The sequence below is a fragment of the Falco rusticolus genome, chromosome 3 (assembly GCF_015220075.1).
Source record: "Falco rusticolus isolate bFalRus1 chromosome 3, bFalRus1.pri, whole genome shotgun sequence".
Taxonomy (NCBI): domain Eukaryota; kingdom Metazoa; phylum Chordata; class Aves; order Falconiformes; family Falconidae; genus Falco; species Falco rusticolus.
The window spans coordinates 33,959,923-33,983,123 of NC_051189.1; the positions used below are offsets into that span (position 1 = coordinate 33,959,923).

A 23,201-nucleotide genomic window follows, 5' to 3' on the forward strand; every position below is an offset into this window, starting at 1 on the left:
CGCCCATGTCAATCTAGGACACATCCACCCCTTAGAAATAGCAGTGGAGAAATCATAAAATGTTCCAACACATGGAGTTGGCAGACAAGTGCGAGACAAGATCACAAACTGTGCAAAATGAACAGTTTGCAAGTGAACGTGTTTCTCCCTTTCCCCCATCAAAGTGCCGGCTGAGTATCTTACAATGACTTCAAATTAACACACTAGCTGCCTTTCCCCTCCCCACCCCGAAACAAATTCCACTTTAATCAAAGCTTCCTCGTTGTCAGTAACACAATTACCTGCAGTGGAACATCTTCCATTCCATGACCAAAGTGGTCTTTTTTTTTTTTTTCGTTATGAATTCATAAACTTTTTCAGTTGAAACAGGTCCGAGTGTGATGTTAGAATGCGTGTTTTATGTCTGCTGTGGAACAATGGCAAGACCTAATTATAACTTCTTCATACAGGCAGATAGTGGAGGAGAATAGAGGTCAGGGAGAACTGGATGGTTCCATTCATCTTTATCTTAATTAAACTCACTGTTCAGGAAATTGATCATGAATGCCAAGGAAATCGTTTTTTCATTTCTGGATTGGCCTTAATATACATGTCTTCCTTGAGAAGGCTATCCATTCCACAAGAGTCTAGCTGCAAAGTGTGTATTTGTGATAAGCCCATGTACCATTTTACACTGGAGAGGGGGTTTTGTGAGGATTTTGGGAGGCGGTTCTCTAAGGTGGTTTCTTAGAAGAAAGAAAGAAAAAAAAGAACAACCAATTAAGAAGAGTCTTCCCTGGTAGACCACACAGGCAACACATAGAGCAGGCTCTAACTGTACACCATGTATATGATTTATGAACACCAGCTTGCATTGTCTGGCTGAATACAAAAGTAATTCATATTCAGCAAAGGCAAACATGGCAACATGCCAGGTAAACAGGCTCGTGCAAACAAGATGATAAATATATGGCTGATGTCGATTGTCTTTGCTGTTCCTTTATGGAGCAACCTTGAAGTGCGACTGAGCATGAGATATGAAAGATTTTATTGCAGTGGTGGTCAGAACTTCGCAGGGGTTTTGAGGGTTTACCATAGCCATTAGTTCACCATAGCCAGAAGTTCACATTCTCCATCATGTACCAGCCTGGGGGCTATTTAAGCTGTACAGGTAGCAATGAGATTACCACTCCTCCGACAGTCTGATTACCTAGTAGTCAGGGTATCACAGTTGTCAAGATACGGGGTTAAAATTTGAGGCTCTCATATTTTATAACTATAGGAGTACTCATAAGATATACTCATTATGCAAAGAGTAGGGCTGCCCCCTTTCAGAGCAAGTTCTGGCATACATACACAATTTCAGGAAAAACTTTAGCATTTGTGACTGCTAACAAGCACGTCTCTTCAGCTTCAGCAAAAGCATCTAACTGTTGAAATAACTGGGTCACAAGCCCACACATCTCCATCCTTGGAGATACTCAGATGCCATCTGGGAATGGTCCTAGGCACCCTGCTCTAGATGGCCCTGCTTGAACAGAAGGGTTGGAGCAGATGACTTCTGGAGATCCTTCAAACCTCAGCCATTCTGTAACTCTGTAAGGTGTTTTGTCTTGGCTTGCTTCAACAGCTTTAGGCCACAACAGACTGGATTCATAATTCTAATCAGGCCTGCAGGTGACACTCAGAAATGTGTTCAAAACACTCAACATGAAGAACCTGAATCAGTTAGCACAGTTGTTGGAAGAGACAAGTACCTCCATAGCTACATTCAGAAAAGCTGAACTTAGAACAATGACGTGTGACAAAAGAACATTTTGGCTTTCTGTTCTGTTTTTGGGGTTTGGTTTGGTTTTTTTGGGGGGGTGTGTATATGTTTTCAGTGGGGAAGCTTTTCAAAGGGATAGATGTGACAGTGTTTTCTGGAGATGTTTGTATGCACTCTGAGAAGGATCCATTCCCATTTCACACATTTCAAGGTCCCATGAGTTTCAGAACCTAGCCCACCAAAATCTATCTTACCAAGTGACCCCTGATGGGGTAGGAAGCTTGTAATAATCTGCCTTAAAAACTAGGACCAGAACCCAGTGAGACGAGAGATTTGAAGATGGCTTTTCTCACTACAACCAGGGACTGAGAAGGAGGGTAACCCCTCATGGTATTGTTTGGATCCTGTGTATCTAGAACAGATATATATTTAGGTATCTATCGCATATGTGCTCATGAAACACAAGAAATCAGCTAGCAAGGATCCAGCAATGGAAGTTAGTGGAAGCTATTGTGTGCTTAGCAACATTTCTGTTGAAAAAATCCTCTGTTGAAATCATTTATACAATATGATACTGTGAAGCTAAAAACCAAAGGCTGGGGGGACAGCCTTGAAAGATGTGGACTAATTGGAGAAACTGATTGAATAGATGCTCTGCATAAAGATGAGGCACCTTGCTTTTTGGCTAACAAAATTTCCTAGCATATCCATATAGGTTTGCATTCATCTTCAGTGTCATTGAAACTAATTCCCAACGTATTAGATGTTTAGTAATTATGTTTAATATGCAACAATACAAACAGATTAGTGACTCATTTCCTAAATTAAAATAACAGCATGGAAGCAAAAATATAAGTATAGATTTATTAGAGAAGTTATCTAAAATACAATATTATTTTCCTCTTTAAATTAGAGCATATATTATTTCAATGAAAAGTTATTTTGTATTATTCCTATGGTAATAACAACTTTTAAAGGTAATACTTAATTTAGGACATTTTAATTAAAAAAGTCCAACACTACCATTAAGACATAATCAAGGTTGTTGATAGCATGGGTAAAAATGTAAAACAGTCTCAAAAATATTTACATGTCAGTTTCTTAAAATCTAAGAAGTCTCATTCTCAATAGTCATTTTTCTTTACTTTCCAAAATACTTTTTTTCCTAAATCATACCTAGATTCTGTATTCCTGTGCTTTTCACAAAGCTTCAAGTTTAGTTAGTTATGTGTACTATCACATCAGTGGATGAGGTTTCTTAAAATGGCTTATTTTGTTATCATCATATTCTCTCCCAAGTAGCCAACATACTGTTATACCAAAGTGTAAGTAGCAGTAATAGTCACCAAAATGCACACAACCACCACCATCACTCCATGCCTCCCCCAACCCCCACACCTTAAGAACCCTTTCCTATTTGGCCAAGAGCCTTTCACATTTCATTAGCTGGCGTTTCAGATGCAGAGCAAAAGAAAGAACGGATCTGGGAGACAAGATGTTGCCAGGGCACACAAGGCAAAGGTTTGATTTGGGCTTAGCAAAAGGGGCTCCTCACAAACACAGCAATTTCTAACACGCTCAGCACTGAGGTTACTGGAAGGAAGCTCTGACTTCTCTGCTCTTCAAAGGCTGACACGGGCGCCAGTTGTCCACCATATGGCACACAGGCTCATTCTCAGCACTGAAGCAAAGGCCACGGAGTTTGCACATCTGTGGACAAAGGCACAAACATCCTAAATGCATACTCTTGTTTCAGCAGGACTATTTGATTTATACACCCTGGGCTTGAGCCAGAGGTCCAATTCACACTTTTGCCAGCACTAATGGTCTAGAGATGGTGTCACCACCCATATGTCTTTGCATTTCCATCCACACCATTTCCTGCCCCTGACACGGGCTCTCCTGTCCACAAAACACCCTAGCAAGAAGAACTAAGAGAGCACAGAAAACAAGGACATAGGCACACATTTCCTGAACGCTGCGCACACAGAGTTGTTTGTCCTTGATCCCGATCAGAATTGAAAGCCTTTCAGAATCCTTTGCAAGTTGTATAGTTTGGGCTCTTTTGAAACTTGCATTTTTTTAATTCAGTTGAAATTTAAAACAAAAAAAAGAAGACAACCTTATTGTTGGGTCAAATTACAGCAACCAAATTCATTACAGATATCTTGATTTTCAAATACTGTGAGAGGGAAAACTATTTCACATCAATAGGAACATACTGTAGAGTTTTAGTACTTGCTTGTAAAAGTAAAATTGGTGTTTCCACAGTATGATGTAATAAAAGCACCTTTATATCTAAATGGGCATCTCCAAAACTAGTAAAAAGACTGTGCCAAAATAGTAACCCACCCAAATGTGATCTCGCACAGCTGGAACTGCTGACAGAAACACATAGGTGGGATACAGGATTTCATGCAAGTCAGGCTGCAGGCCAGGCTTTCCCTTATTCAGGGAGGAAGGCCCCCAGCGGTGACCAGCCCAGGAGAGGACTTTACCTTCACAACTGACCAGAACTAAGTTTAGAGCTCCACCTCTGCCAGGAACTCCTGTGTCACTATAGCAAATAACAGGCTCGCTGCACCATGCTGTAATATCCAGCATTTATCGACCTTTGGAAAAACAATTTCATTAAACCCAGTGTCAATACTCAACTTTATGGTTTCTTGTTTTGATCAGTTTTGGAACGAAAAGGCAAGCTGCCACACACACTGTTTTGATCTCACATCCATCTTTGAAATGTCGATGGTAATACGGAGAGGGGTGTGTGGGAGAAACAAGTGGTGTCTTTTACCACTTGTAGGTGGTTAAAGTAGGTGTAGTAGGAAAAACAACTCTATTTTGGTGAGTGTGCTCCTGCCCTATAATAAAACCAAACTGGCAAACCCTGGATTATCAATAGCAATACCAGTAGTTCAGAACAAGTTAACAGTGTCAACTTTAATGCTCCCTTGCAGTTTAATGGTAATCACTGCTGTAATTATTACTTCCGATAGTTTTCCTGTCTTTTATTCTATCTTTTATTACCTTAAGTCCCACAACAACTCAGTTGCGCATTTTTCACATCAGCTGAATAAAATCCCTAGAATTACGTGTATATTGTTAGCATGCCTGCCATTGATAAAAGGGATTTAAGAGTCTGAAGGGTAAACTAGAGCCCTTCAGGGCTAGTTTATATTTATAGGCTCTAGATTCTATTTATATCTCCCAAGCACACAGATGCAAACCCAAGGGTGGAATCTTGCCTCTATCTAATTTCATTAATGGATGGTGCAGAAAGCTAGGGCCTGGAGTGATTTAATCTGCACAAGCTCCTTCCTACTAGGAAGATTCTATACTCCTCAAGCTGCTCAACAAAATAAAGGATTTTTTCAGGCAGCAGACTTCTGGAATCTGCAAGTTTTGCCTCTTCCAAACAACACAGTTTTGTTAGGATTGTCACAATTCTGCGTGGGATTTCCCAGTCTGTTCTGTGCTGAACAGAACTTGTAAAATGAGCTCCGTGTCCTGGAAATGCTGGAAGATCAACAAACCAACCACCGATCTACAGTGTGAGACTGTGGATGCAGAATACATGCTCTTCAGATGCTTGGTAAACATGGTATTTTCAGGGCTAGTATACCCAGATGGTGATGTGTGCATGTACAGCAAACCTGCTGATGCTCACAATCCATGCTAGACTAACTCTGCATGTGCAAACGGTCCTTTCATGCATGCTGTAATTTTCCCAGATTTTTACCACATGTCAGCTCTAACCATGTATCTGGAAAGCCTGATTAAGTTTTTAAAACCCCCAAATTTTCCCTGGATTGTGTCCAAACGGAAGACAGCCTTACATTTTACAGCAAACTATATCCACACATAGAAGCAGGGTCCTGCCAAAAGAGGCTAACTAGTTCACACATATTTTTCACATGTGATACCCTGCATAGCTGTGCAGTAACACAAACTACCACTTTAAAGATCACCAGGAGGGCTGAACTGAAGCAATCAGTATGACTCCAGTACACACCTACTGGCATCACCCACTGCAGACCTACCTGCTCGGGGCTGACAGTGATGGGCTCCTTCAGAACGTGCCAGATCACACATTCGAGCAGTGGGGGAGTGGTCAGTGAGCCGGGGTACGTCCAATAGTCTCTGCATGCAGGAAGCAGTCCAGTGGGGTCAAAGTTTGTGAAGGAAGCTTGCTTCCCCTACAATAAAGAAAGCAGATGAACTAGCATCAGGGGAGAGACCACAGACACACCCCGGGCTTGCAGTAGTAAAGTCTCCTATGGGAAGCTCCATGTTATGAGAAAGGCAGAAATGGAGTTTGGCATGAAGTGCTGAGTGCCTCCTACAGTACATTTGGGATTAAAGACTCTCAGCAATGTATTTCTTACGTTATAAGACTTTCAAGACATTGTTTCTCATTCAACATCAACATTCTCATCGACACAGAGGGCAAATATTACCTTGGTTTGAATGGAGTTCAGAGCATCCACAACCTTCTGTATTTCAGGCCTGGCATTGCCTACCTGTAACACAAACCATATGAAAAGAAAACGATCATGCACTGTCACCGATACCTTTAGTTTTCTGTTACAGTTCTCAAGGAAACATTTTCCCAGCAACATTTCATTACATAACGGGAGTATTACAGCAAAAGTTACTGGAACTGTCTCTGTAAAATCATGCCAGTTGACAGGAAGCACAAATGGATCAGCCAAGGACACTGGACAGAATTAAGTTATTTACATCTACAGTGTGTGGATTTCTTTTTGGACTTGAGCTGTTCTTTTTTCATAGAAGTCACCCTCCTAACAGAACACAGCGAGGCCAGGAGAAAGCACACACTGCTGGGGCACAGCCACCTTCTCCAACCAGCTGTGAAGACAATTCAACCAAGACAAAATGCTCTGGACATTTAACAATGACAGGAAAAGGAAAATAGGTGTTATTTAAGCTGGTTCTACTGCAGATTCATACACACTGAATGTGTCTCTGTCATCACCCTTCACTGATAAGAATTACGGCAGTGTCACTGCTGTGATGATGGCAAGTATGCTGTTATAGGGCTGCCACAGTGATGGATGGCAGTCATATTTCATGACTGGTGTACAATTTTTATATGTAGAGAAAGCCAAGAATTTGGAGCACCACCCAGTTCGCTATGGGTTTAGGCAGTATAGAAGTGCTGCCTCATTCTGTATTTTAGGCTGTCAGGTCCCCCTGCAACACAATGAACATACTGGACTCATCCAAATAATACAAAGGAAAAAGTTTAACTTACCTTCATGAAGATGCCTACCACAGCCAAACCATCAGGGTGCTTCACAGCTTCAGCAAATTTACCATATTTTTCTTTCCAGTGAACAATATGGAGCTAGGAGCAAGAAAACAAGAAGCACTATTATTCCATCCACAATATTTCACAAATGAGAATGCAGGGAAGTGATTTATTAAACATTAAGAGCAGATGGCATTTTAATGCTGAAATTTAAAAACTTTTGTGTACAGTTAAGAATTTGTTGAATCATTCATCTATTTCCAAGTTTCAATTAAGCAAAGAGATTTTTGTCATGCATTTTATTTTGCTTCTCACTCTTATTCCTAGGTGAGTTTTAATTGCAAACTGTGGATATATCATTCCGCGTTTAGTCTGGTAAAACTCCTGTTATCTTCAGCATGAGTTTTTTCTGCATGCAGCCTTTAAGATATTGATGTAGTATTTTAATGCTATATATCCTGAGGTTCTTATCCACACTGAAATACATGACTGCCAGTGTGAGAAGGAGAAGAGAAGACACATTAACTACAAATCTGACCTGCAATCTAGACAGTTTTTTAAAAAACAGTCCTGTACTTTTCTGGAAAGCCTTTGAAAAGAGTATGAAATAAATCTGCAGGTCACATTAGCCAGGATGTTGCTTTATTTTTCATTTCCAAGTTATTTCTTAAGTTCATCTAGCTGCTTCCCCATATCTGCAAGTCAAGCTCAGCAAGTAATTGTGGTACTCAGAACAGATATAAGCCAACAGCAAGCTGCTCAGATAAGACAAAAGCTACTTCTACCTCACGACAACACAACAGAGCCAATGAATTTGTCAGGTCATTTCTTTTATCAATCAATGAAAATCACAAGTATGCTCAGAAAATGTGTATTTATGAAAGGGTTAAAAGTCTGTCACAGCTTCCAGAGGCAGATTTCTAAACAGGGGACAAGGAAAAGCGGGACACAAGGCGCTACTCCATTTCTGTAGTGAGACTGTAATACAGAGTCTTAAAGTTGTTCAAGGGACATCTGGAGTCTTAAGGATATTACAAAGAGCACCTGCACCTGCAAGGTCTCACTTTGCTGTCTGCCCTCTTCACAGCTCCCCTAGCTCCTTTGCTACCAAAAGGTGAAAGGGGCTGCCCCAAAATTATTCTGTTGTTGATATAAATGTCTCTGATGTTAAAAATTTAAGCCAGGAAAAGAGGATATGTGTGTGTGCAGAGGTGCTGCAGTTCTATTTCTTTGCCATTTTCAAGAGTCAACAAGAAAGTGGGGAAAACCAGGGATAATTAATGTGGGTTTTTTCTGCTTCTGTAGTTTCTTTGACATGAAGTAGCTGAAAAAACATAGTAATTATAAAAGTCCTCCAATTCTAATCTCTGCTCTTGCAAGTAGGTCCTGGGGTGGCACCGTACCAAAATCTTCTGTGGTAACCTCCACAATCTCTTGCCCTATGAAGATCTGTAGAGAAGTTGTTAGTATGGCAGAATATTGAAAAATAAAATAAAACAAAACAGTCATTATACATAAAAGACTGGAGAAGTTCAAGCATGTCCTACCTCTGCATCATACTTCACACCATCCAAAGTGTGCTCAGACCCTTGGCCCTCACAGGATCCCCAGTGAACGTGAAATTGTGCCAGCCTGTAGACTCCATCCAGCGCTCCTCCTTGCAGCACTGCAAAGCAAAGAGCCTCTATTAGCATCTCCCATAGCCTTCCTTATTGACTCTTATTTCAAACTGGAACGTCCACCTCAAGTCTTCCAAGTGAATTACAGCTCATTGCTCTACATGCTGCCATGCTACTCCAGATCAACTTAAAAGGTACATTGCTGCAATATGACAGAATTAATAAATAAACATTTAAAAACATCAGTGACTTTACAGTGAGCATCTCATCAGCGATTTAACAGGCATGCTAATATTACAGCTGACGAGGGGAGAGCTAAGGATGTAACTTTTCTGTCACCAAATAAATAAAAAAAGGCCAAGAAAAAGAATAGCCTTTGTAAGAGGCCCATATAGAGTTATTCTATGGAACTGCACTTGGAGACCAAATAATCTTTCACTTACTAATGTATTCTGTCCCTTCATTTTAGACACTTTATCCATTTAGCGCTTAATCCTGCAAATCCTGTGACAGATCGAATTGAGTAAAATGCTTTTGGTTCCAAATTAAACCTAAACACCTGTTAGCCATGGGTTGCAGCAAGGTAAAGCTCTAGGTACAGTGCAAGGCATTGTAGAAGTGTGAATTCAAATCTCTTGGCCCTCCCATCTTTTACTCCTCAAGAATGAATTTTTTAAAAAATGGTGATTAAAATGTCAATGCCTGCAGAGACAGTTTTTGAAATACAGATTGGAAATGAGGCATTTACTTACACTCTCCACTACCTGACATTACCCCTGCAGTGGGACTGCTCTAAGTGGAGTGCCCAGCCACACTTTCAATTATACAGGAGTGAGCTCCCCTGAGCTCCCTTACGCTGTTAGTTTTAACCTTGTACTTAAACTGTGACCAATTGCCATTACGATATGCAGGATCAAGCCCCATTACTGTAAAAAGCTCAAGGCACAGACAATGTCTTCTCCAGTGCAGCATAAAGCACAGAACAGTAACAAATAGTTCTACTAAATAGAGCTATTTATCTAAGTTATTAGAGCAAGGTTTCGCACTGGTTTGTGGTTGGTTTGGTTTTGTTGGTTTTGGTTGGTTTTGGTTGGATTTTTTTTTTTTTTTTGCTAAGTGTCTCAAATTCACAATTAAATCTTCAGGATGTTAATATTTAAAAAAAAATTTACAATGTAATTTGAAGTGTCATATATCGTAGAGATCAATTTATATATATACATATATATCTATATACACAATAAAGTGACAGAAGAGTGGTGACACCAGATATTACATGTAAGTGTGCTCTGTGTATGTGCCACAAACAAAACAGTTCTGTGGAGTAAAGATGCTTTCCTCTCAGTCTGCAATTAGTCTAGACACTATTACAGTACGTGCATGTGTGAAAATATACATCAAATGCATATAGGAATAGGTCACTGTCTGTTCAGGTTTCAATAATTCTGATTATATGCAAGCATAGACAACAACAGCTGTGGATACTTGGCAATGAGGTGAGAAGGATTTCAGTAAAAAACGGGAATACATCAAAATTAAATACAAGATTTCTACAAAACACATTAATTTCCACTTGTGTGCCTTACACATGCAAAATTTGGGTTCATTGGACAAATTCAGCATTTGCCTGGGGCTCCTGTGGTAAATACATTTAGAAGACTCCCAACATGTATTTCTATCTGGAAATGTGAATATATGTTCCACTGCAGTCTTTGTAATTTCTGATACTGTAGCCAACACTGAACAGTCAACAGACCAAGACTTGCCCTACCTATTGCCAAGCTATGTGACACAAAGAAGAATAGCTACTTAAAGTAATTAAATAGGAACATATCTTATTCTACTTCTATGTTTCTGCACGTGCTGGTTGCCAAGAAGCATAACTGTTTCAAGCACAAGGACTACAAACCAGAATACCTTTTTTTTCAGAACAGTGACTGTGAATGTGCATTAGATCCTTTGGAAAATGAAGTAATAGGTTGCTATGTCTTTACAGATGCAAAATCGCTTAATCCACACAATACCACGTTTCATTTAAAAATGATGCCATGGAGTTGCAATGTTTCAGTTTCAGTTCCTTTGGCTAATGGACTTGCTGCTCATTGCAGGTACAAATGGACCGAGGTTCCACCATTCTTCAACCTCAGAAAGCACTAGCACAGCACAGGTTAATCTGCCATTATCGATCAATGGAAAGCATGCTAAAAAGCAGAATCATGCAATCTTCTTAAATCCATTTGCAGTGTTGTTTCTTTACACAAAGTTTGCTCTAGTCCCATAAAACTCAACAGATGCACAAAAATCTCTTTGCAATTTTTGCTTACTTTTCTCATTCTGTGGTTCTCAAATCCAGCACTAGCTTATTTTGACTCACAGCAGAGCATTCAAAGAAAGTAATAATTAGATTAGTGTGAATGAATACAAATTCAGCAGGCTTAATTACAGAACAGCCCTTCTTGTTCTAGCCTATATTAAGCAGCTACTTTTTTAATACTTCTCAGCCTTTCCAAAGAAGTGAAATTTAGAATTAAACTTAAAAGGTAAAGTAGAAATGTTAGAGCTTCTTTTTTTTCCAGCACAAGCTTTTTAAAACCATGAATAAATGCTACCAGCTTTTCCAAATTAAATGTTCACCAAGAATCACAGCAATATTCACACTGGGAACTTTCCTGTCCTTGTCCCATGTGATGTGAACATCGATTCAGGCCATATTGACAACACAAGTCCAACCTTTCCATCCCCTTTTTTTGAGTGATGAGGAAATTCTGATCCATATTTGAGCATTTCATCATTATCTCCCTCCCTTTTGAAATTAATATTACTGAAAACAATCCTGGAAATACCTACATAGCTGTGTTCCCTTTTATTACATAGCACAGCTTCAGATGCAGGCTGCAGACAGCACAAGCCAACCTGGAAAACACGTTCTTTTCATACAGATTCAACCTACTCAACACAATCTACGTCATAAACTGGTTTCCATGGATGTGTAACAGCCCAGAGGTGACAGCTTGAAAATACAACTTTTTTTCTATTTAGCAGTTATTTGAAATGTTACAGTGACAAATTTGGAGCTACTTTGCTTAGATTAAGAAATGGTAACGGTTTTCAACCTTCTACCCTTTACTGGAGAAGTTATACTAGTAACATCCAGTAATTATATTGCACTGTTATTAAATGATCTCATAACATTTTCTAAATTAGGTGGACATAAGTATTAGCAGCATTAATTTGGAAAGTCAAATAACCACACAAACTGTTCCATTTATTTACATCTGTAGGATTTCTTGGATAAAGAAGGCAAACTCGATTTGTCTCCATTATACTTTCTTAGGATATTTAGAAACACATAGAAATCAAATGACATTTTGCTGCATTTGGGACAGCTGTTTACTGAGGCCACACAACTTCACTGTTCTACTGAAAGGCAAGTCCCTGGGTAGTTACCCTTCCCACGCAGAACAGAACAGCTTTGTCAAAAATACCATGGGCCACTTCATACCTTTTTTCAGGAAGTGGCAGCATACACATCTGTGAATTTTTGCAGGAATACTGTGGAATTACTGTCATTTAGTTACCTCCTATGGGACATTCTCTCTATACAGAGCAGGAGGCTAATAAATCTCATCAAGGCAATAAACCTGTCAAGGAAATAATCAAAATGGCTGAACTACAAGATCATTTCATGAGTTAGAATGAATTCCAAGATGAATTCCAGAAAAAAATCTACAAACTCATATGGTAAGAAAAATACTACTCTAAAGTTTGTTACTCCGAGAGAATGCAGAATGAGAAAATGTTCTTCAAATGGAAATAACTGACAGCAAAGCTCCTTCCAGCAGTTAAAATAATGGGTCCACTACAGCACAATGGATGTCCAAAGCTCTTTAGTTCTAATTAGTTCTAATTGACATTCCACCAAACAAAAACCTGGCAGCAGGACATTCAAGCATCTACCTTTGAGGACAGCCCTCTTGCACACACGTTGCTTTGGCATAAAGAAAACCATGATTTTGTATCAGCGTACAGTAGATGTGCACGTATATATGATGTTCTAGGTACATATGTAAATATATGCATAGTATATACATAAGTGTTAATGTTTTGTAAGCTTTTGTGTATACACAGACATCTGTATGATAGAAAACACGCCTTGAGGAGACAGAGTAGATGAAGCATTACTTGAGAAAAACAGTCTTGAGCACCATGCACTATTAATGGCACAAAAAATGGTTCTTATGATGATGCTCGGGGATTAGCCTTGTGTTCTTATGCAAGGATGGACTTCCCCATCTGACAGACTGAAGAGTTCAGTTAGGGTGAGCTGTCACTTCTGTGAAACGTGGAGTACAGAGCGTCACATTTTGTGAGATGTTGCCTTCCTTATGTTATCTCTTTCAGACATTCCTCCTAGGATGCTGTATCATGGCAAGCAAGAGAGCAAGACAGCACACAAGCATCTGACCAGGGGATCATACTTGCAGAAAACATCTGTAATGTGCTTCACCAAAAGAAAAACTACGTAACTGGTATCTCATAAGAAAAAAACCCACCCTACTCTGTCCTTGCTAAAGGGTTAGCCTGATAAGGCAATAAGGATGTTTCACAGAGATAGACCAGAATGAAACACCTGCCAAAATGCAGCCGGTCTGCAGACTTGTGTATTTGCAGCGGTCATTGGTTCTGATTCACCTCAGTTGAACTATTTCATCCAGACTGGGTAGCAGCCAGGGAGACTCTGACTTGCCTAAGGATACAAAGCCATTTAGGTTCTTAACTTCCCTCCCACTCCCTGGGACCAGTGGAGTTTATTTCTCATGTAGTCTCTTAAATGGAGATTCCCCAAGAGTCATAAGGTTGCAGTACTGAGTCCCTGATCAGCCTTTGATCCTCATGTTTCACACCACATGAGCTGACAATGACTTCGTAAGAGTTGGAAGCACTAAAATTCTTTTAAAAGTAATAATGGGTTTAATTTCTGATGGCAGCAGCTGTAATTCTAATCTTAGTGACTGCTTACAGCACTGAAAATTGTGTACCGACACGGTGCTCATACTACGTAGAGATCTAATGAAGGATCAACGAACTTATAGCATGAGCGTTGCCTCTAAGTACACATCAGTCCCTCACGCCTGTAAGTAAATGAACAAGCATATCGGCTGGGGCGAGTAGTGACATCTGGCACACAGCTTCATTACATCTTAAAAATAAACTTTCCCAAGTGGCCTTAGCTGATAACAGCCGACTAGTTTCTCCTGGTTTTGCACTAAAAGCGCCTCAAGAGGAGGAACTTAAAAGAAGGGAAGGAAGTTGCCATGATTTTTAAATGCACAATCCATGTCAAATTTCTGCTCAGACGTTGCATGTTAAAAAAAAAAAATTAAAAAAAGCTGATGTAAGTGAAGGGCACTTTGGGGCTCTAAAATGAAATGAAGGCCTGAAACATGCAGGACTGATCTCAAGCCCTCTCATCTTCCTTTCCAGTTCCCAGAAGCACTAGAGCTATTCTCAAGTCACTTGCTTACGTAGGGTTTGCAGCTTCTGGTGACCCAAGTTCACAAGAGAAATGACTTAAAGATCACACACCCTCTGGGACCTCGGACTTTCTAGCCAAGCAGTGCACAAAAGTACTTGTGACACATAAGCAGGTGTCTGAATACAGTCCCTTAAAGCTATAAGCAATCAGTTCACTGATTTATGATTCCAGAGGGTCATTGCATTGCTTAGGCTATACTGCATTGTGGCCCTTCAATCCATGACTGCATACTGATAACATGCAGTATTATTCTGGCATAGCTAATATTACATCTTTGGAACTTGGAAGCCTAAAAATAGACCAGTGGCAGTGACTTTGATTAAGAGTTGTTCCTTAAAGACGGCAGACCTCCGTGTTTCTTCCTCCATTTACCAGCTGAGGTGGAAGTGCAGGAAAAGAGCAACAGTGGGCACAACTTTCAGAGTAACTCATCAGCTAATGCACTGGCTCTTGAATAACCAATGTAACAAAATAAATTGGTTTGTGTACAGCAAGTCATAACTCAAGGCAGCCGAAGCATCCTCATTAATATTTACCATTATAGGAAGAATTGGGTAATGTATTTGATTACAACTACTGAAAGCCTCCCAAGGGGTGCTAGCATCCAAGCCAGTACAGTATTTTCATTTCCCTAGGTCTCTCTCAATTTTACAGTTCTACTATGATTTAATATTTGCAAAAATATGAGATTTACTTGGGACCCTGTCTGGAATTTCAATATTCTCTCTAGCTCAGTAGCAAGGAAGGAAAAGGAAACAACTAAGACACTGATCCACAAGCAGACATTACCAGTACATTTAGTAATGTCTCTAGAGCCTTACACCGTAGCTGCAATTCACTTGTGCCAGGTTCTAGAGATAAAATACGATATTCTAAAATTCTTGTTATGAATAAGTTAATTGCAGATTTACTTCTTCCTTTTATATGTTCATCAAAACACAACATCAGAAAACACAGAATACAGTGCCTGCTGCCGTGTGCACTTCCCATTTGAACCTCAGGTTTTAGGTGATTTCTAAAAACTTTTCTGGGAAACCTACATAGAGAACATATTGTAAGTATGTTACAAAATCTTCTTCAGACTCTTGAGGTTTTCTTGAGCAAAGTCACTTCCTGTGGTTTTACAGCTCTGAGAAGTCACTCTTTACTTCTGTCTTCTAAAGCAAGTGAAACAACACACGTGTCCTTAACAGCAGACTATAATATGAAGCGCTTAATATGATAAAATAAGTACCCTTAATGAGACACTCCTTTGCTGTAAAGGTCCTGAAATAAGGTGCGTTATCAGTTATCGGCACCATTTACTTCACTTATATGTGGAAGGTCATGTCCCAGGATATAAGAGTGGATGAACCTGAATTTGGAGGGTTTTTTCCTAGTGACACATATCATAGTGATTTTTTGGTTTTATTTAAAGTTACAGAAATGTTAAAGATTTATGCCTACAAATACTTTAATTTTCACTACTATTAAGACAGTGGACATGAACTAAGAAAGCAACTAAAGCTGCCAGAACTGAAGGAGAAGGGAGACGAACTAACAACTGGAAGAGGAAGTTCATTGTTCACTTTCTACATACAAATCCAAAAAAACATTCCGAAAGACTGCAAGGAAATGAGACAGAAGATAGCCTTTTATCCAAGAGAAAATAATGGAATTTCAGCAAACAAAAAAAATGTTCATAAACATGGCAATGCTGGCTTGTGAATTTTCTTTCCATACACCATTTCTACCAACCAGCAACTGAAATATGAAGGGGCTTCACCTTGGGAATTGACTGAGTGCTCAGAAGTGTATTCTAGAATATAACATCTGTCACATAACCCAAGAAAGAAATTTGAAGGCTGTACTACAAGAACTGAAATTGAAGATTTGGGCGTAATTGCTTAGGAAGAGGGGTTTTCTAAGCATGGATAGTAACATCTAAGCATATCTAGGAAAATTAAAAAGAAAGTAAAAGTCAGGTTCTAAAGATATCACAAGATGTTAACATCATTTCTCTGTTAAAACATCATTGTAAGCAAACATTGTATAGGACATAGGCATAATTACAACCTCCATCAAGAATTAGGTCATTAAAGCTCCACCTATCAGTAAAGAGACCTAAGAGCAGAGAAGAAAACATTTTCTTTTGTGAAGATACATTAGTCACATAAACTGCACATAAATTACTTTTGTTTAAAAAGTTAAACTTTTATTTTACATCCTTACTATGCTACAGAATATAGAGGGGATATAATTTCAAGAAAACCCGTTTTTTCTTTTAGATTTTTAGTTTTTCACAGATACGGGCAGCAGCTTTATCCTACATATTTTTGTATGTACAGACATAATGTAACAAATATACATATTGGGAGAAGAGCCTTTTATTTAAGGAACAACAATTTACATCAAAATTTTTTATGATTCCAATATCTACTTGTTGTTACTTATGATCAACAGTATTCACATTACATGTTTTCTGAATAGAAGACCTAAGTAACAACTACTTTCAAGAATTTTTATCCAAACATGCATCTCAGCTTTCTTACTTATTTTTACTATGCTATTACTACCTGTTATTTTTTTATTGCAAGAACTCATTTTGCATACTCTGAAGAGCAGGAGTCAAACAGACTTTAATACCTAGAACTGCTGTGCAATTTACTTCAGTGTCGTTAGTTACGAGCCTGAAGATTCTTAATGAATGGATCTCCTACTAAGTCCTGAAGATCGCACACAAACAATATCTCATTACTTAATTTTGTGCCTACTACCACAGATAATTCATACTGCATATGGGACAGCTCATAGGAGCAAGCAATACAGTCTGTGGGAAGCATTCACAGGATTTTCTTCCATTGTCTTCTGTAAAATATACCAGCACATCATATACTCTCACAGTTTCGCCTTGTGACTGTTGCATAATGTCTAACGAAGAATTTGGTACACACATTATAGTTAGTCTCAAATTCAGAAACGGGAGTGAATCAAGCACAGTCAAGTCAAAGACAGCTCTATTTTGTGTAAGGAAAGTAGGTTACCTAGTTAACTGCATACAAATGAAGCCATTAAGTGTGCTGCCAGGTAGATCCCATGCATTGTAGTTTTCAATAGGAAGTGGGATACTGAAGGATCCACCCTTACCTGGCTTCACAGAGATCTGTTTAATGGTGAGGGTTTTTTCCTAAAGAATAAGCAGTTTCTGATTCACTAATAGAGCTACTGAGAATATTTCTACTTGCATCTCCTGTCCTCCCACTCGGAAAGCTGTGTCACAGCGTATCTGTCAGAGGATCCCTGTCACAGATGTTCTGGTTCTGCACTGACTTTTCTCATAAAGAGCATTCTTCCTACAAACATTTCTTTAGATTATTGTATGTTCTTGCCATTTTTTCCTCCCAAATTACCCAATACAACCTAATTTTCACTATCTTTCCAAACTTATGCACACACAACTCAAACCTGAACCTGTTCCCCTTGGGTTCAGTAATATCAGGATGACAGCAAGAGCAGACTCGCACGTATCTGTTGAAAACATAATCCCTTTTATTGTACTCTGAATCATTTACCTTATTCCCCATAACACTGGTAAAATGAACATGCATTCAGCTCTTTTAGCTCCTCAGTGCTTCAGAAAAACAAACACTAACAAGTCAGAATACCTTTTTCTTTTTTAAAAACCATGCAAATATTAATGTGGATGCTCTGTGTGAATTATGCATGGACCCGTGTATTCATATAGCTGCGAAGACTTACAGCTGGCCACTTAATACTGTTCAGTATAAAGACTGTAATTAAAACAGAGTCAAAATCTTAATGCAATGCTGCATACCTGTTATGCGGTTACATTACCTGCAAAAACCTCACATTTTTAGGAAGCACAGATCATTTGTTGTCGGCACCATTCTCTAAATGGCATTGTTAACAAAACGCTTAGGAAAAATAGGGCACTTGCTCAAGCAAGTTGAATCATGCAGTGTCTACAGAAGGCAGAGACAACGGGATTGGTTTTGCTATCTAAATGAAAAACAGAGGCACATTCATTGTAGCAGGGCTATGACTTCTGCAAACTCAACCAGCTGAAAAAATACAATTAAAAGACAACCTACAAAACCCTTGTTGCAAGTGCAGCTTGGATTCCATCTGCCCATTAATGTGGCCATTCCTTTCAGAAAAGATTATTAAAAGGTTTCCAGGATTCAGTACTTAATTTCACCACACAGTACGATGAACAGCAAGATGCTGTGGAAGGACTGGCTGCTAGCAAACTTTGTAGGAATGTGTCAGACACATTATCTTTATCTAGAAAGCCCAGCATCAAGAAATGTCAGGGATAATGCTTGTTTAAATTACAAAAGAACAAAGAGGTATTTCTGAATCATTCCTCTGTTTCTGTACTAACCTGGGAGCATATTGGCTTCAAAAATATGAAATAATATTTTGATAACCAAAGAAACTATTTTCAAACTATTTCTACTTCAAGTTGTTAACTGTAATCCTTTGTTATTCTAAGGCAAATTTCTTCCTGTGATGTATTTTGCCCCTTCTTTTAACCATTTGTTCGGTAGTTTATGATGAGCTATTGAGCTATGCCTGAAGTTGTTCAAATAATCATCTTTTTTTTTTTCCTTTTTCTTCTCTCCACAGCTGAGCCTTTCTACAAATCCTTCCGATTTAAACAAAAATAAAGCAATTCACTTTTCTGGAGTTTAGATTAAGGCAACTCAAAACTGCCTAGTTTTCTTCTAACGGAAGCTCAGTTTCCCTCTAGCCTAAAGGAGCCCTGTGGGATGCTGAATCCTTAAGGGCTCAATCCTGACCTTACTGCAACCGAAACACTTCGGTCTTTTCTTGTCTTTAAAAAACCCCTATGCCCTCAGTAGGCATTTCAGTAGCTGTGTCAGTAGCTGGGTCTCCCATCTCCACCCCTGCACACGAAGATGAAATCTCACCTGACTTGTTGGAGGAATCATCAAACTCCACGTTGAAGGAGTGCCCGTTGTTGACTATGTTTCTAGCTGTGCTGGCATCGTAACTGAAGCTGAGAGGCTTCAGCGAGGAGTCGTACTTGGCGGACTTGCTGCTAATAGCAATAGGGGACTGGCGCTCTCCATTGGCGATGGGGAAGTGCTCGTGCCAGTGAGCAGGTCCTGCAAGACAGCGTAAAGCAGCTCAGTGGGAAAAGACAGGAGGCTCCAGGGACATAAATGACAGCCCGCACTCCACTAGCATCAGCACTTAATAATGTAGCATCCGCGCAGGGTGCCAGTGCTGGCAACTGAGGCGAGGTGCAATCCCACCTGGGGACCAAGGCAGGGCCCACAGCGGTCCCTGAGCCTTGGAGGCTGACGCTGGGGTTTTACCGGGGAGTCCTTCCAGAGGCCACCCCGTCCTGCTGGAGCAGCGCCCCGTCCTCCCCTCTGCCTTGAGCCTTTACCGAAGTAAAGGAATGACAACAGGGAAGGAGATGCTCCGGGCGAGCCGCGCGCCGCGCCGCCGCGCCGCTCGGGCGCAGGTGGCATCTCAAGGTTAAAAGAAAAAAGAAAGAAGAAGAAGAAGAAAAAAAGAAAAATAATAAAAGCAGGCAGCGCCACCCAGCCCGTTCCCGCTCAGGGCAAGGGCTCGGCACGACGCGCAGCGGGCACGTCCCGGGCGCGGCGAGCGGGGACCTGCCGGCAGGTGTCCCGTGCCGTGCCGGAGCCCCGCACCCCGCCGGGCACTCACCGTCGTGGCTGCCGTATCCCCAGTGGTGGGACATGGTGCGCGGCCCGGCTGCGTCCGCGCAGGCTGTCGCAGCGCCGTGGCCCCGGCGGGCTCTCAGGGGCTTTTATAGGCTCTCGGCAACTCCATGCCCTTCTCCGCGGCCGGAGGAAGGGGTGGGGAGCGCGGGCGGGGGCGGAGGGAGACTCCGCTGGGGGCGGAGAGAGCGGTCCCTTTTAATCCGCGATCCGCCGCGGCCGCGGAGCTGCGCCGGGCCGGGCCGGGCCGGGCCGGCAGCGCCCCCGGGAGCCGGGCGGCACGGCGCGGCCGCAGCCAGGGCGGGCGGCGTGGGGGCGCCCCTCCCCGCATTGCGCACCTGAGGGCGCCCGGCCGCTGTGCGGGGCGCTGCGGGGCGCCGTGACCTTGGGGAGGTGCCGGGGGCCGCGCGGCGGGTGCGCGCCTCCGTGCGCCGGTGCGAGCGAGGGAGCGCGTGTCTGTCCGTGCGCGCGTGTGTGTGTGCGCGCGGCTCGGCGCGTGTGCGGGGCCCGCGCCGCGGTCTCGTGCTGCGCCCTGCTGGGGGCGGAGTGAAGGGCCCGGCGGCCGGCGGGGCAGGCAGCGGGGGGGGCGCCGGCACCCCGCCGCGCCGGGGGGCTGAGTCCTGGGCGCCGGGCTTCGGGGGGGATTAGCGGGGATTTAGAGGCGGAGATCAACGGACTTAGCGGGGGGGGAGCTGCGGCCGCTCATCAGCAGAACGAGGACGCTGTTGCTTATTACCGCACAGTGCATTTTATTTTTTTCCTGATCGCTTTCGGAGGAGGCGGCCGGTAGAGCGCTGCTCGCGTTCGCTTCTTAACACTCAGGAAATACACACTTATCGTGAGAGCGCGTCGACTACCGCTCCCGAGGATGGACTTGCGAGAATAAAATTGAGCAATGCATATTTCGGATGTTTTTATATTGCTCAACGCTCTGTGCTTTGCCGCCGGACAGGGGGCCCAGCCCTCGCCGGCCCCTTTGCGAAGGGCCGAACCGCGGCGCTGTGCCGGGCCCACGTGCCCCGGCGGGGCGGCCGCCCCCCAGCAGGAGCTCGCACCCGGGCGGGTTTGCAGGTGGTCGCTTTCCAAGGCTTCTCAGTGTCCTCTTGCTCCGAGCAATTTTTGGTACGGGAATGACATTGTGACCGTAGTATTGGTTTATCCCATTTTCCTAAGACGGCTTATTCAAACACGGGTCTAATTTTATTATGTTGCGGTTCAACCACAGGGGTCTAAATTCTGCTGTCGGTGAGGTCATTGTGAACGTAGAACACCATGACTCCATCATTTACATTCAACATTGTAAAATATCTGTCATTTGTTTTTATTTGTTAAGCAGGGGGGGAAAAGTCTATTTGTACAATGTGGTTACTGTTGCTAATAGCCGAAGAAACCACCTGGGAAATTGCTTATAAAAATTAAAGGCATTTATCAGTCCCCTTTGCATATAAGCAGAAAATATTTAAAGCTTATTACTAATAAACACAGTGTGCATCCTCTCGCATTTGCATGCCTCTACTCAAGATGGTTTAGCGACCACAAAATGGAAATGTGAAGGCAAAACTGTGTACACAGAAGTTTTTCAGAAGTGGCTGTGGTGTATGTGATGTAGCACAGCAAACAGAAATGCACATTAGACATTTATTAGGAATTCCATGTTTGCCCATTATAGATACTTTCCAGCAATCACTTTTTAAGTCTGCTGGTTGTGCTGTCCAAGTCTCTCAAACACACACATATATACAAATCCATGCAGGTAAGAATCCTTGAAGAATAAAGCAGAAAACATCCCTTCATGTTGTAGGAAGGAATAAGATTTCTGTACATTTCAGAAGGCTTCCTTCCACTTTATATTAAGATTAAAGAATCAGTTCAGCCTGATTCCTTTGCACTCTCACATGTCATTTCCACTGACGTCAGCAGGAGCACCACACAAAGGACAAGTACAGGGTTAAGCACAACACAACGTTTGGCATCGTAGGCTTCCTAGAAGATCTACTTGAGGTTCTTAACAGGGAAATAACGTCAGCCAGCAGCAGCACTGAGGGAATGGCGTTTTAATTACGTGAATCTTCATTTTATCACGCTATTTCTAGCAGTAGGTATGTGGTACATGCTAAGCACACACAGACATACATCCACAAATAGAAGTTCCATTGCTCTTAAAATCAAATACCTATTTTCTTTGATTATTCAGCAGTTAATATTTGTAGGCTTGAGCCCATGTCAAGAAGCTGCTGTTGAGAGCCTGGCATTGACTAGGGCTCATCTCTTCCAGCCTCCTTCTTTTCTGTCTTCTACCCACATCAGACCGCTCTAATCTGCGACAGTGGTTTTATGGCAGAATGCAGTGCCTCAAAGAAAGTCATAAGCTAGCTTTGAAAAGAAGTTGGATACTGGAAGCAGTCCAGTCCAGATAATATTGCACACTGGTAAAGCTACTTAGCAGTGACAAAAAGCAAGTCATGTTAGCAACAGCAGAAGGACATAATACACATCAGCATGGTACCTGCGCTAGCTCAAGCATCTCACATAAATCCACACTATGCTCCATAAACCTGCCCTCCTCTGCCACAGCTCTGCTGAAATCAGTGGAATGACGCATAACAGTAAGGCCTACTTGCACGTACAGAATGTGTAGGAGCAGTTCCTAAAGCAAATGTTCACAAATCCTGTGGTGACAGAAGCATTATAAATACATTTCAAGCAATACAAATACAGGGAACAGATTAGATAATTACTGTAGCCATTTGATTACTCATGGCTCTGACATTAACATTTTGGGTAGAAAAGATGCCAGTGTAATCTCGTCTCCCATTTCTGTCATTACTGGTACCACATACTGTGAGGGTTTTTAGAAACTAATAAAGACAGATACCTTTCTTCATCTCCTCTATTTCTTAGTGTTAGATCACACCTGAATATAGTAAACAAACAGGTGTTTATAAAGTTGATGGTACTTTTGAATCATATTAGGAAATACAAATAGAAGGAGCAGCAGTGGTTTCAGTAAGTGCAAACTGTTCACTCACTCGGACACCTCCGCACTGTTTGGGGTACTCATTCCTGGGCAAAGGACAGTGCAAAGCCTGTAATCACTTAGGCCCCATTTGAACACTTCTTTGAAAGCTTATGTGTCACAGCACGTTTGTTGACTCTGTGCACAGGAAGGAAAGCATCCTGTTTGCGTAAGTTTTATGAAGTTTCCTGGAATATATTTTTATGATCATTATAATCATTTGCGAGGTACTGCAAATGTCAGTACAGATGGAAAAACGGCACAGATCCTTCCATATCAAAGTTTTTGTCT

At 41.5% G+C, this 23,201-nt stretch overlaps 1 protein-coding gene across 2 annotated transcripts; it reads right to left on the minus strand.

Moving 5' to 3' along the window:
- Nucleotides 1-2,597: 2,597 nt before the first annotated feature.
- CA2 (carbonic anhydrase 2) lies at nucleotides 2,598-20,133 on the minus strand. Of its 2 annotated transcripts, XM_037380558.1 has the most exons (8): nucleotides 19,881-20,091; nucleotides 19,109-19,306; nucleotides 17,619-17,681; nucleotides 8,567-8,685; nucleotides 7,023-7,115; nucleotides 6,205-6,267; nucleotides 5,788-5,943; nucleotides 2,700-3,457 (listed from the first exon to the last, which is right to left on the minus strand). In XM_037380558.1, exons 1-8 carry the CDS (start codon nucleotides 19,912-19,914, stop codon nucleotides 3,338-3,340), a joined length of 846 nt encoding a protein of 281 aa, XP_037236455.1. In that variant the 5' UTR covers nucleotides 19,915-20,091; the 3' UTR covers nucleotides 2,700-3,337. The 2 variants fall into 2 exon arrangements, with proteins under 2 accessions (XP_037236456.1, XP_037236455.1); XM_037380559.1 differs by lacking the exon at nucleotides 17,619-17,681 and having other exon boundaries at nucleotides 2,598-3,457; nucleotides 19,881-20,133.
- Nucleotides 20,134-23,201: the final 3,068 nt, after the last annotated feature.